At 40.6% G+C, this 14,857-nt stretch overlaps 1 protein-coding gene across 1 annotated transcript in view; it reads left to right on the top strand.

Annotated features, from left to right (window-relative positions):
• LOC119187512 (S-formylglutathione hydrolase) overlaps positions 1-14,857 on the top strand; it is a 37,188-nt gene that overhangs the window by 3,062 nt on the left and 19,269 nt on the right. The window contains exons 4-5 of the mRNA XM_037435649.2: positions 1,319-1,383; positions 11,890-12,109. Of these exons, the coding sequence (XP_037291546.1) occupies positions 1,319-1,383; positions 11,890-12,109 (285 nt within the window). The remainder of the gene's footprint in view (positions 1-1,318; positions 1,384-11,889; positions 12,110-14,857) is intronic.

Genomic DNA, 14,857 nt, shown 5'->3' with positions numbered 1-14,857 from the left:
CTCAAAGTCAGCTAGAAGTCGTTCCCTATTCTCTGGACAAATTATGCCATAAACCGTAAGTCCGCGACCATTGGCTCATTGAAGCATTGCGAGCTGAATAGTTCCAGTGGCCGTCATGTGCCTGAGCAAGTGCTTGAAATCTCTCTGAAAGTAAGCTGCACGGTCTAAAAAGAAAATGCTCAAGGTTTTGTCGTATGCTGATGAAAGGATGCATCTTCTTGCTCCCCCCCCCCCTTTGTGTAGATTCGGGAGTACTCACTGGTATGAAAGGAGAGAGCTGTCAATTGAAGCATGCAACAAATCCCTGTAACTGCGCTCAAGCTTGTTGAATTACAAAAATTTTTGCAGCAGTTGATTCATGAAGCAATAGCTACTTGAATGAAGCCATTCAACAATTACTTGGAGAAGTGTTGCAGGGCACCTTTAATATTCCCATTACCATTTAAATTTAGGCTAGACCTGCTAAAACCAGTGTGCATAAATCAAGTTTAAATTTTTATGCAACAATAATTGATTTTGTGACCTCACTCAATACATAAATAATTCAGCTTTCAGTCCCAACCCCGTCCCTTTTTTTTTTTGCGAAAAATGGTCAGGTTACACATGTGCCTGTATACGTATCGATGTGGCAGAAGAAACTTAAAAGGACCACGGAAGACAGAACTATGTCGTACATGTACTCGAAGAACCAACGACAGTCTGCGTTGGCGCATTCTTTGCTAACTGCTCCAGCTTTGGTGAAGCGCTTTTGATGACTCATCAATATCATGGTTCAAATAAAACAATGAGTCTCTGTAAACCCTTTATAAGCCTCAAACATGAACATGGCAGTGTCCTTACAATGACATTAGTTACTGCCATAAAGTATGTGGAATTGCTGACCCGCAGGGCGCGGGTTCGAATCCCGGCTGCGGCGGCTGCATTTCCGATGGAGGCGGAAATGTTGTAGGCCCGTGTGGTCAGATTTGGGTGCACGTTAAAGAACCCCAGGTGGTCTAAATTTCCGGAGCCCTCCACTACGGCGTCTCTCATAATCATATAGTGGTTTTGGGACGTTAAACCCCACATATCAATCAATGTATGTGGAATATTTTTAACATCAACTTTTTGAGGGGCACTCTACTGGACTAATGACATAAACACATATTGGCTTTCATTTTATTGCAATAAAGTGCATGATTTAGTGTGCCGTAAAGGAATGTAAATGGGGGTTCGAGCTGCTTCAGTTGTAGATTATTTGTGTACAAGTATGTGCAATAATGCTAAAAATAAATAGTTGTGGTGCTGCTTTTTTCCCCTCTGTGATACAAAAATTTAGTTGCCTGCCGTAATCAAGGAAAACTTCCCTGTTGACACTACCAGACAAGGCATATTCGGGCACAGGTATGCTGCATTTGTTACTTGTCATATGATATTGATGGTCTCATGGTTTTTATTTCTGCATTCTTTTTGTTTAAGCATTGTTTGAATTTTTATTTCCCTGAAATTTTACTGACTTCTGCCGCCTACCTGCCACAAACGTGTAAGTCTAAGCTTTTACTTACACTTGATTAGTGGCACCATCGGTACTGCACTTGAGTGCTGCTTTCAATATAAAACTGGACATCATGTGCGGCCAGCAAAGGCTACAAATACCTGGCTTTTTCATGCTCCCCCTTGCTTATTACTTAGTTATAAATACCTCTAATCTTTTTCACGAAGCCTACTTATCACTCCTAGGTTGCAGTATATCAGTATCATTGGTTATTGACAACTTTTATGTGCAGTTTAGGCTTGCATACACGTTTGTGGCACTATAGACTAGAATGTTCAGCTTTCTGGGTATTCCAAAAAGTGTGCTGCAGTTTGCAGTGTGACACAGTTTTGTTTTTTATTAATTTACAGCAAAATAACTTTTAGAGCACCTCAAAGCCTCAAGAAGGTTTTTAATTATAAGGGCAAGAGTTCAAGGACGAGCAAATCCAAAACATTTCTGTTTCAGAATGAGTGCTCAAGTCAAAACGAAAATAAAAACTTGGAGACTCAGATTGCATGGAAGAGTATATTCCGCCTGAGAGACAGTCATGCATGGATGATGAAAGCTCTGGAAACAGTGAGGATGAAAGAGTTTAACTTACATATAGTCTGATGAGCAAAGAAAAACAATGGCACTGGTTGAAGAAAGATCTCAACTAAATGGAAAGTTGAGAAAACAAATCAGAAAAATGATACAAAAGAAATCAACTGTTTTCAAAATTTTCATGCCTCATGAAAACTAACAATAGTTCAATGCATAATTGTCCAATTGTCAACTCTACATCCCTGGCTGCAACAAATGTGGCAGAAATAAAATTCTAATAATATTATTGATGTAAGCTTTTTTTTTTGAAGCATTACTTTGTACAAAAACTGCCTGGAAATCTATTTTCGAACTGCATTTATTGTGCAGACTTTATATGGGAAACAAAGGGTTAAAAATAAATCTAAATTGTTGGGAATTAATCCTGTTGCATATAAACACAGTTAAAAGAAACTATTTCCCTGCATTAACTATAACATAACACGAGTTTTTAAAAGATTTTTGCTACTGAAAGTAGACCCTTACTTTATAATTGAATACCAAAATTCAATTTTTTCATCCTGGATGCAATCAAAAGCCACCCCTCGCATCACGTTCGAGTGAATATGGTACAAAGCATTCAAAAGAACAATCAACTGAGACCTCCGAGATTGAAATCAGCTTGTGCTCTGATGCATTTCTTTATCTGGTTTTTGATTGGTCTCACGCTTGATCAGTCTTTTAACCATACTTATGTATTGTCCTATTTTATCATACACTCAAAAGTTTAATTTCTTGAACAGATCAAGCTCACATTTTTTCTTTCTAATGTCGAAATGTGTTTGTAAGTGATTTTAGTGCAACAGTTATTCAATAAGAATAATTTTGGGGGCTTTACATGCCCCCAAAATTATTATGATTATGCATCATGCTATAGGGGGAGGCTACAAATTAATTTTGATCATCAAAGTTTTTTTAACATTCTTTTAAATCTAAGTATACTGGTATTATTATGGTTTGCCCTCATCGAAATGCAGCCACCATTGCCAGAACTTTAACATGCAACCTCGAGCTTAGCACCAGTTTGCTAAGCAGTGAATGGCCGCCATACAAAGCTTGCTGCACCATGTAATCTAACAATGCATTTGTCTCTTTCTAACTGGTTCTCTGTGATCACGTTGTACAGAATTAAGAATTATTTCTATACAACCTGCATCTGTTTTGCATGGTGCGACTTCTAGGCAGAATTGGTCACATTTGGAAAATTTACCCAATTAGGATTTGCAGTGATGATATTTTAGGGCTTTGATGAAGAATATGTGCTTGGCAAAGCCACATAAATTATGTCAACAAAAGGAAGTACAAATAAATACCAAAGTAAATATCCATGAAGTTTTAGTATTACAATTTTTACTTGTCTGCTAGTATAAATCCCTGGAATACAGATATTTTAGGCCATTTGTCATCGTTGGGATTTTTTTTTCTCGTAATTTGTTCCACATCAAAGGTAAATAAGATACTCTTAAAATTGCACTTACTCCTTAAATAAATATTGTGAACTACTTTTTTTTCGGGAGGCCAGGTGCACTAAAAATTTAAAAATTGTGAAATTGGTGGAAAAGTGTTTTAGTAGCCAAAACTTGTATTTGTATCATTTTTTTTTATAGGCAAACAATCTTTTTCTTCACAAAAATAACTGCAGAATCATTATTGTGGGTTTAGAACCTGCACCTAGATTATATTTCATTGCAGTCAGGAATGACAACCTGGAACCTTCTGTTTGTTCATACCTGGATTCAAACGTACCATCTTTGATTTTTCTTGAAGTCCTATCAAGAGACCCTCGCAAGCTATAGAAAAAACAATATTGAGCATGCTGCATTATTTTGTTCACAGCGACCATAGGGGGGGGCACGAGTGAGATTTTTTCCAGAATGCACTGAGGCACCAAGAAAGTGAGGAAGGGGGATAGAAAAAAAGTGGGGATAAGCTTTTAATTCATTTGAATGCATCCACTCTTGCTAATGAAAGATAGGTTTGGTCTTCTGATTAACACTTATTTGTATGGATAAATTTATTGACAACACCTGTTTGATTGCATTGAACGAATGAAAGTTTTCAACAGAACATCCCTTGATCAGCATGCTTTGTTAGGTTTGGGAGCAAAAGTACACAAATTGTAGCGTAGATAGTTAGTTCTGCCCATATTTTTAATGGCTTTTAACTGGCTGTGTTCTGCAGCCTTTAATTGTCAGCTAACTTAGTAGGTATGCAGTTAAGACAAAAGTTGTGGCATGTGTGAAAAGGCTAAGAAATGATTGGCCATCTTGGAAGGAGAAGAAAAACTGCTTTTAAAAATTGAGGTGTAGATTTCGGGCTGGTAGCATTGATAATTATGTTTATTATGGCAGTGTTGACAGTGCTTGAAATTGCATTGCCCAATAGTGCTTATTTTAAAAGTTCAGAAAAGACTGTTTTAATTTTACTTTGCAAAAAAGTTCAGTCCCTAAAATATAACCATCACTTCTCAAAAGTCTAGCATTCTATAGCAAAGCTTTAAGTAGCAGTGCCATATTCTTGTTTGAAAACAGAGTTTCCTTTGGAAGCACTGCCTTACTCAAGAAAAGTGCATTTTCTTTCAATCAGTAGCTTTTGCACATCAGTACATCTGTCACGGTCTGTGAGCAGGTCAAAAGCCTGCTTATGCTCATCTTCCGCAAGTTGTAGTATTGAGATGTCCCACTTTTTTTTAAAAACAGCAAAGTACACCATCCGCATGGCCGAGTCTTTGAGCCATAGTTCTCTTGGTGGTGACATATAAAGCAATGAGAAGTGCTCTATCTTTAATAAGAAGTGATCAATAGGAATTGATATTTTCAGAATTTAAGAGCTCTAAAATTACGAAAGCACATATTCATTTATTCCCAACTGAGAACTTCGAACTGAAATACTTGTTGTTGAATTCTTTGAAGAATATGACTGCCAGCAGAACTTGCCAGTAGGCAACACATGACACAGCTATTGAAACACTGCTTTAACGTCCAACAGGATGAGAGCCTGCCGAGGACTGAAAATGCTTAGTTTACAAATGCCTAATGCAATAATTATGCCACTTGCAGCATTTTTCGATGTGATCTAAATGAGTAAATCACCCAGAACTAATGTGAAGACTCCAGTACACTGTGGCACAACTGCTGCTGTCTGACTCAGGAATGCTACTTGCAAATGATGTGATGCATTAAAAGGGTCATGTCACTGTCACATAACAAATAGTAGTTTTCAGCAAGGAATAGATGTAGAGAGCTATTGTGCCTGTACATATGTGAAAAAAAAAGGGGGGGGGGGGAGAAGTTTACTCTAGCCATGTAGAGCTTCAAGAACAGCGAAGCTGGTTGATTTTAAGGGCTTAACGTGACTTTCTTGGCTGGTGCTAGGTCTTTCCTTGGCGTAGACAAAGTAGAGTCGAACCACAACTTGTCTCATATTAGGCAAGAATGTCTAAACTCCAGCACCAGAACTAACTTGCGAAACTGGCTGTGGAAACCTCGGTAAAAGCGTGGGTCCTTCGTCACTCGCATTTTGCTCGCGCAGCGGGCAAACTTGGTGTGGCGGTTGCGTGGACCGTTTCCATCAGTGGGCACTGTTAATAAGCACTGGCATGGAGGGTTTTATGTGGATACCCAACATTTTAGCGCTAGATGTAAGAGCTTCGCTCTTAAAATAGACTGTAAAATAATATTTCAATGCGAAATGAGCCCTATAATTTGTCGGCTTTAAGCCCCTGTGACTAGCATTTCGTCATGATGGGTGTACTGTCGTGTGCTGCATGAAGTGAATCCGTCTCCTTCCACCAAAGTTTCAGCCACTACGAATTGTACAATTTCACCGCCAAGCTGAATAAGACTGAAATAGCCCCATGGTGCGTACAGCTGACCCTGTAACAGAATTGTTTCTTGTAATGTGGACATTCACAAATCAAGCAGCTTATTATGTTATAGCTCACGAGTGTGCCAGTGTTGCCCAACTCTCGGGCCGCTTACATGTTTCTAAAATATTCAATTATACATTCAGTGTGTGACCAAATATGTTAAAAATTTCACCAGCTTGTCTGTGAAAGCATGAGGTTTAACACAGATAAAGCAAGTTATAATCCAAAATTGGATGTCATGTTTCCTTTATTGTGCTCCTGCAGCAGAGCAGCAAACTTTCAGAACAAAATACAGTAGACTAAGAAATTAATGCGCATGCACCATGCGTGCTCATGTGCAATGTGAGCATGCACTGTAAATGTTCCTTTCTTTGTCCAGTGTTTTTCATGCTCTTGAAGTTAATTAAAAAAAAATGTGGTACTAGCTAGCTCACTTATCCTCACTGCCACATCGATGATAGAGCCTCGAAAGATTGAACAATACACTGAATTGACCTGTGTACTCTAAATCTTCTGCTGAGAGATACAGAAAAAAACAAAACAAAGCATACTCAATACGTGCTTAAAAGGGCTTCGTTCTATGCAGATATCCTACAGCAGTTCAAGGCACTAATGAAACAAAACTATAGGTAAATGAAGGAAAATAATTTTAAGGGCTCGGTTTTTGCTTGACACATTGTTTATAAAAACCAACAAATAATGAAGCTGGGAAAGTATATATGGGTGTTAATTTTACTGTTTTAAGTGCGTTATAGTAATTGGGGTATAGATGTGAAGAAAGTACAATAGACCTTCATTAAATGAAACTCTCTTAAACAAAACTGCTACTTAAACGGAACAACTTTTCCGCGTACCTTCAGATTTCGTTTAAGAAAGGTGTCTGGACTTTTCGAAAAGACAATCTACTGCTGGCAGGGACGGAACCTGTAAGCTTTAGATTACACACCCGATGCTCTTACTTATTGAGCTACGATGGTGGTTGTCGCCTCATCCACTTTATGGGGTATTGGTGTGCATGCAACACTAGAAGTGTTAGTCAGCAAGCGGTGTTGAATAATGATAACAAAGCTCATCCCCACTTTTCATTCCAGTGCCTCATTTTCTTAGTTCCTCAGTGCATTTTTGAAAAGCTGTATCCCCAATATTGTTGCTGCAATCAAAATAATGTGACTTTTTTTAATTCTTTTCATAAAGTCTACAATAGTCTGATTATGAGATTAAAAAATATTAATTTTTTTAAATATCTTTTTTCAATAGGGTTTATTTTTGTCAATACTAGAAGATTGGGGCTATATATACAAATATGTATTTGCACAACAGCAACAGTATTTGAAGTACTAATTGAGCATACTATGCTCTCCTAAATTACCAAGTTTCAAGCCACTAACTACAATGCCTTAAAAGGAAAAAAAAATGCAGATATGGCACCATTACTGAAATGCTATGTATAAAGAAAGCATATTTTTAGTAGTTCCTTGTTGGGGGGGGGGGGGGGTGCCAAGCTTGAATTCTTGCTAATTTCTTTTTCATTATTTGTAGCAGTAATATAAGACGTTTTACATGGTTGGGAAATTGGGAGAATGACCTGTGACAAAAAATGACACCTCCATTATTAAATAAGTTTGATGTTTTCTTGCTTCTAAGTTATGCATTTAATAAACAAACTATAATGAAGAAGGAAGACATTGATATTATGGGCTCAACTATCATCTCCACGAAACAAATCCACAAGATTTGTAATCAAGCACCATCATCTTGGTCCACTTTTGGAGCTACCACCCGCTTGCTCGGCTTTCTCAATAAACCACCTTTACATGGGTGGATCGTGCTGGTTACCACTTAATCTGCACCCTGGAACTACGGTATAGCGCACTGCCATCCACTATGCAAGTGAACGTTTCCTAACAGGCACCAGCTCTCGCAGCTGTCGCCTGCCCTGGCTCTGTTTACCAGCGATCCCCCCCCCCCCCCCCCACCGATATTTTCGGGAACGGAAGATCAGGACGTCGAGGAGTACTGGCTGTCGTCCTACGAAAAAATTAGTGGACGCAATAGGTGGGATGATGCTGCTAAGTTGGGCATTGTTAACCTTTACCTGGCTATTGTGGTGAAGCTGTTGTATACAAACCACGAATCAGAGTTTGAAAACTTGGCCACTTTCAAACAGACAAAACCCTTTGTTTTTGGTCGCCCTGCTGTTTAGAACTTGTGTGCCGAACGACGCCTGCATACACGGGCACAAGAACCTGGTGAATTGTTTACCGCCTATATTGAGGACATACTCGACCTCTGCAGGCGCGTCGATGCTGCAATGAGCGAAAGTTCCAAGATCCAGCAGATTAAGAAGGGTGTCTACGACGAGTTGTTTCAAATGCTCCTTGCGAAGTCTCCTGGCACGGTGTCCAAAGTGGTGACTCTGTGCCAGAGCTACGACAAATTGCGAGAGCAACAAGCTCTCGCTCGTCGTCTATCTCAGCCTAACCAACCGCTTGCTGCACAGGACGCCGTGCCTGACCACTCACACCTTCTCACACAATTGAAAAACTTCGTGTGTGAGGAAGTCGCACGTCAGCTGTCTCTCCTGCTGTTGGCTGTACAGCAAGAGCTCCTGCAGCAGCAACCGCGGCCACCGACCCCATTGGCTCCCATATTCTGCACTATGATTGAAGACCAGATTGCAGAGACTATGCCAGTGACCTTTCAGCAGCATGCTGTCGCCACGCCTTTTACGTACGCTGAGGCAGTAAATAAGCAGCAGCCACACCAGCCCTCGCTGTTTAATAGACTGCCGCATGTCCCCACTCCGACTCGGTCATCCACTGCATGGGCTGCTCCCATCGATACTATAACCTGAGTCTTACGCTGCGTGGGCGGCACCCTTAACTGCAAACACCTGGTGAATGTACGATAACCAGCCGATATGTTTTGCAGGCCCTGGCCACATTGCCCGATACTGCCGCCGTCGTCGCTTTACAGTGTTCAAAAAAGTTTTGTAGTGGCAAAAGCCACGCGAGCGCCCATGTGAGCAACTGTGATAAAAAAAAAAAGCTGCTGGCCTTGTGTGGTGCTGCTGTTGTCAGCCTGAGGGACGGGTCACAATACGTGCGAAAAACTGCTCGGCGCAGCTCAACCTGCGAGTGCATATTTGCATTGTGGTGAACTTTTTTATTATATTTTGTGCGCTCAGAATCAATGAAGCCTGTTATATTCTAATGAAAAACAAGAAAAAGATGGACATGCATTACTTCGCTCCGAGTTGTTGTACAGGCTATCCTGGCCATCGTGTAGAAAACACAAAAGATTTCTTTGTTTTCGGTGCCTAAAGAGGAAGAACGTCCGAAGGATTGCAAGAGCAAACAAAAGGACAAGCCACTAGCCGAGACATCTGTGGTGTGTGAAAAGCACTTTGCTGAGCATTTTGTTATTTGCGATTACGTAAATGTTATCAGCGGTAACGAAGTGCGAATCTCCCGGAAAAGGCCTGCTCTCGCCGCAGGTGCGTTGCCAATGCTCTTATCGGACCTACCTGCATACCTTTCAAAAGTAGTTGCGAAGTCAGGACCAGAGAGAAAGTGTTGCGGTGTTCCCTCGTCTGAATCGACCAACAAAGTGCGGTGTGCAAGCTCGCTGCGATGTGCATGAAGCGAGCTTGGCCGAAGACCAAAATATCAACCCGAACGTGAGGGCCTTCGAAAACGACCATGTGAATTATCTCGCACCAGGTGATCTTCAGGCCCTGACCGACTCTCTACAGGTTCCAAGGCTGTCGACGAAGCTGGTTACACCAGACATGGATGTCCTGGTGTTTGCCCACGACAAGCACGAGAAGGGAGCTTTTTGGTATTTTCCATGAAAAAGTGATGAGCTTCACCTTAGATCAGCACAATGACATTGTGGCGAGCTGCTACTTTAATGGCAGAGAGAAGAAGTACGGTAAAATTAGTTCCCTTCTTTAAGCAAGAAATATTTTTCAAGTAGTGACTCTGCGCAGGTGCAACGCTTTGTGCGGGTTCAATGAGCACACACACTTATGAAAACATTGCTTAGAACCTGACTAAAAAGATGTAGTGCAAGGTTACTTCTGCAACTAATTAGGTGTTTAGCAAAAACTGCCTTGGAGTTATGACAGCTAAAGGTATGTAATAGCTTTTCTTTTTAATTAAAAAGAGTATTTCCTGTGGTTGCTGACAAAGCTTCTTGATTTGTTCCTAATGGGACATTCAACCAGCTGATTCATAGTCTTCATAATTAAGCTGAATAATATTCAGGAGGAAATCCTGGGCAAGGACTGCTACTTTAAACACGTTCCAAATAGCTCTAGAATTAATTTTTTAGTTTTATTTTGTTGTCTTAGTTGTATATCAGTAAATAGCTCTCAAGAAAGAGCTATGCACATGTTCAAGGCCCCAAAAAAAGAAAAGCATTAGAGAGAGGCATGAGATACCCGAAGGAATGAATTTTGGATTGCCTGATCATGTGTATGAAAGGGACCAAACTATATCAAGTTTGGCGAAGAAGCCACCGCTGACATCGAAATTTCTGCGAAACGATCTCTCTAACGCTGTCGCGTTAAAATTATTTTATTTGTCAAATCATCACGCACTTTGTGACTATTCTCTACAGCATGTCCTTTCATAAGTACTAGTATTTTTTAATTCAATGAAATGCTTCATTTGTACGTGGTTTCTTTTGCGCAAGAAATAAAAAAAGACCGTGTGAAAACATTGTTTTCAAGTTTTAAAGTGAACTACAACTGACCGGTAAATTACTCATGTTGTTCACTTTGCTGAGAATAACAAAATAAAAAAGCCTTCGGCAGTGCTGAAACTATCACCCGGCAACTATATGATTTTCACATGCGATCCATCAATAGAAAGAAGAAAAGTTTGCGGCATTGTACCGCGCTCTACCCGTTTCCCCACAGGAGCACCTTGGGGTAGCTACTGCAGCGTCACCGGCGGCAGCATTTTTTCGAACCTCACGAGAATCTCCTCGCTTTTGCCACTACAAAGATATTTTAGTACACTGTAGTCTCGTGCCTGGCGACGCACACACACGCCCGTTCACAGAACAATTACAATGGACCGACCCCCTTCTCATTATGAAAGTTCAGATCCTCAGTCAAGCATGTCTTCACGTGACTATCCAGTGACTTTGTCTCGCATCTCCTCACTTCACCACCGATATTGCATCACTGGGATTGTATGACGGCAACTGAGGTCGGCACCGACACCAGCGACACCAATTATCGTGGTCTCTACTGTGTGGTCGAGCGTACACCACCCGTGAACTACGCCGATGAACCTGTCGCGTGACCAAGCTACTGTCGTCAGCGTGGACGTTATATCGTTCACATAGACTGTCAAGCCGTACTTCGACCCACTTGTTCCCACCTGTTAGATTACCAGGATGGCTTCATCTTTTTCACCGGGGGTAATTATAATGAAGAAGGAAGACATTGCTATGATGGGCTTAACTAACATCACCACGAGACGAAAGCATGAGATTGGCGATCGAGCACCATTATATTGGTCCACGAGTGTACTTTTCAAAATACCACCCACTTGCTCGGCTCGCTCAATAAACCCCCTTTACAAAATTAAGTTCACTTTAAGGCCAATGAGCTATATGTGCATGAAATATAAAATACTGAATAAAATGTGAAATATCAATTTTCGTACTCATGTTGATATCTGCTAGAGTTACTCAGCATCGGTTATGTGAACAGCATATGGAAGCTGTATCTTTAGTTGTTGCTTTTTCGAATGGCTCATAAAGTTATTACTTTGTCATTGTCTACATTCAAGGGCTTCTTGCGATGTTCCTATCCTCAGCCATTATTTTATGCACACATTTGATTAAAACTGAGGCACTGAAAATGGGCCTAGGTTTAACACTTCAGCTGTTGTGCCTTCTGTTGCAGCATGGGTGGCCATGGTGCATTAATCTGTGCTCTGAAGAATCCCGGCATGTACAAGAGTGTGTCTGCATTTGCACCAATCTGCCACCCTACCGAGTGCGCGTGGGGTAAAAACGCATTCTCAAACTATCTTGGTGAGGACCGTGCGACATGGGAAGAGTATGACGCCACCTGCCTTGTGCAAAAGTACAAGGGACCACCCCTGTGGCTCTTTATTGATCAGGTAAAACTTTGGTTAGCTATTTCGGTGTCCATGGCATAATAATGTGCCTTTATAAACAGGCACTAAACAGGCTGTATTTGTGGATTTTCTCTTATTTTTAAAGCATTCTAAGCAGTTGCTAGAAGCATGAATAGATCGTAGCGTGGAAAATTGCATGTGCGTTTCTCTTCGTAGCTTTTCTTCTTGCAAAAAGCATGATTCATCTTAAACGAGGTCACATATTTTATTTTCAGATAATTGTGCTCATTCTGCATGAAAAGTTGCATAGCCTTTTGATTGAAATCTGTTTTCTCTACACGAAACTCATGTAATCAATCAGCCTTGCCTATAGTGTCATGAAGGCTTCTCCTATAGTAAGACAGAGTTGTGGCTTATCCCCTAGTTATGCAAATCTCTCCCCTTGGTAAAAGAGACATAATTGCTATTTTAAATTGCAGCAGAAAAACTAGCCAATTTTTTCGTTTAATTTTGCATCCTTTAAAGTATTTTATCATGATCAATTACTTGGCTTCAAGTGTCAGGAAATCACAACTGTGACAGTAAAGCTTGCAGCTGTGCAGCTGCAGTGCCACTCTTCCTGTGCCACCAGTGATGTTAGTGGAGGGGTCCAGTAAGAATGGCAGAATCAGAGCACTTCTTTGGCAAGCATAGTGAACACTAGTTCACTTCACTGAGCAGCACTTTGAATCTTAAACGAATCGCACTATTTAGAGGGCTTGGCACTTGTACTATGTTTTTGGTGACTTGTCATTGCACATACACTCACCTGTCATTGGACGCACTGTCAAGGTACCCTGTCAATGTGTACCCTGTCAATGTGGAAACATTTTGCCACAAATAAAATGATGGGACTAATTAACAAAAACTTTAACGTTTTAATCATTGACTTGTGTTCATTTATTTAGATTACAAAGTTTAGTGCAGGATAATTTATGGCACACTAATTTTTATAAATCACAAAAGTTGCACATAGTTTGAGATATTCATCATAAAATTTTTAAGGTGAAATAGAAATTATACATGCCCGGCATGCACAATGTGTGACATCTCTGCTACATCAAACTGCAACTGCCCCTGAAATATATTCAACATGACACTATAGCAGGGCTTTCAAGTGGTCTTTAACCTCGCCCCAGCAGCGGGCCACAGTGATGCAATTTATTCCCACAAGGGCCGGTGCAGTGAAGCAGGTAGAAGCACACTGAGAAGGGGGCTTTGTACAAATTGTCAGCAAACGTTGCCATTTGAAACAAAACCTTTCCCCTATCTTATATATGGGTCGTTTTTCAAGGAGATTTGGTGCCGTGATTCCAGCATTTCGATACCGATCTCCAAAATGACTAAAATTATATGACCCCGATTCTGAAATGTAGTTTTTATTTCATAGTTATCTTTCAAGACTTGGTGGTCACACAGGGCACCTCATGAAAACAATCCTTTAGACCTGTCACACTTGTGTAGCACACAAACATACATATTAAGAAATTTTTTAAAGAATGTCGGGCGGAAGCAGTCGTGTGGGCTGCGGGTCGCAAGCGAGAGGCTCACGGGTCACAAGCCACACGTTTGAGACCCCAACACTATAGGTTTTTTTGTGGAGGAAAGCTTGTTTGGTGGAGGAAAACAGTTTGTTACCTAATGAAACAACAAATTTGATGGCAAAGTGCAATGCCTATAGAGACTGTAGTGTTTCTTGGCACCATTAACCTGGGTGAATGCGCAGTTAAATGAAAATGCCGGAAACATTTGCAAAAAACAGTTTACTAAAGTATGTTGTGTTCATAATACCCACAACACATGGTCCGTGTAAAAAGGCCACTCATTTGATGGCCTTCAAAACACCGAAACTTTGTTGACTTGATCGAACTGTGGCACTGTTACATAGTAATTTCTAACAAGAGTAGTTCAAATGCTTGTAGATAAATTCTATGGCACTTCGGATGTTTATTTTCATGTCACCAGCATTTAAATATATATCCTCTTAAAAGAGTGATTATGTCTGTTATTGAATGGGGTTGGCCGTTTGAGGTATCGTTTTGTGCCGGTTGGGGCATCGTTACGGCGGACAAACAGACAAGTGTACAGACAGACCAAAATTATGGTGTCGAGAAAAAATATAAACAGACAGAAAAGAGAGAAAAAGAAATTTAAAGTGAAACAAAGGCCACCGAGCTCCAAGCTTCCTTCAGGCTTGGCTTCATTAGTGCGGAGCTGATTTTCCAAAATGGGACCAGGAGGTCCACCTTTAGCTTAGATATAAATTATGGCTGAAAGATTCTGAACAAACACTGTTAACATATTCAGGAAATCTGTGTCACACTCTGCAGTTAGAAAAATGCTGAGTAATAAATTATTTATACATTGTTATAAATATGTTTGTTGTAAGTTATTGAGCAGCATAGGTATCGAGGCAGGACAGTACAAAGGGGTGCTTGCTCCCCTCAAGCTGCACTGACAGTTGCCCTCACCCAAGCTACGCCAGCAGCTCCCCTCCCCCAGTCACAATGCAACACAGGTTTGCACCCCCACTTCCCCCGAGATAAAATCCTGCTGACACTCACGTTTAGCAGCGATGCCCTGGAAACTTTTTCACTGTGCTGCGGCTGTCATATACTGTTGACAATACATGCACATCACTGTTTTCGAGAGTATGTGCAGTTCACACATATCCCAGTGGCAGAATCACAATATTAAATTATTAGTAATACTCGCATATGCTATTTTTAGAGCACATCGGTTTGATAATTT

Source organism: Rhipicephalus microplus, chromosome X (genome assembly GCF_043290135.1).
Source record: "Rhipicephalus microplus isolate Deutch F79 chromosome X, USDA_Rmic, whole genome shotgun sequence".
Taxonomy (NCBI): domain Eukaryota; kingdom Metazoa; phylum Arthropoda; class Arachnida; order Ixodida; family Ixodidae; genus Rhipicephalus; species Rhipicephalus microplus.
The sequence above is the reverse complement of the archived record's forward strand: the minus strand, read 5'-3'. Positions and strand labels throughout refer to the sequence as shown.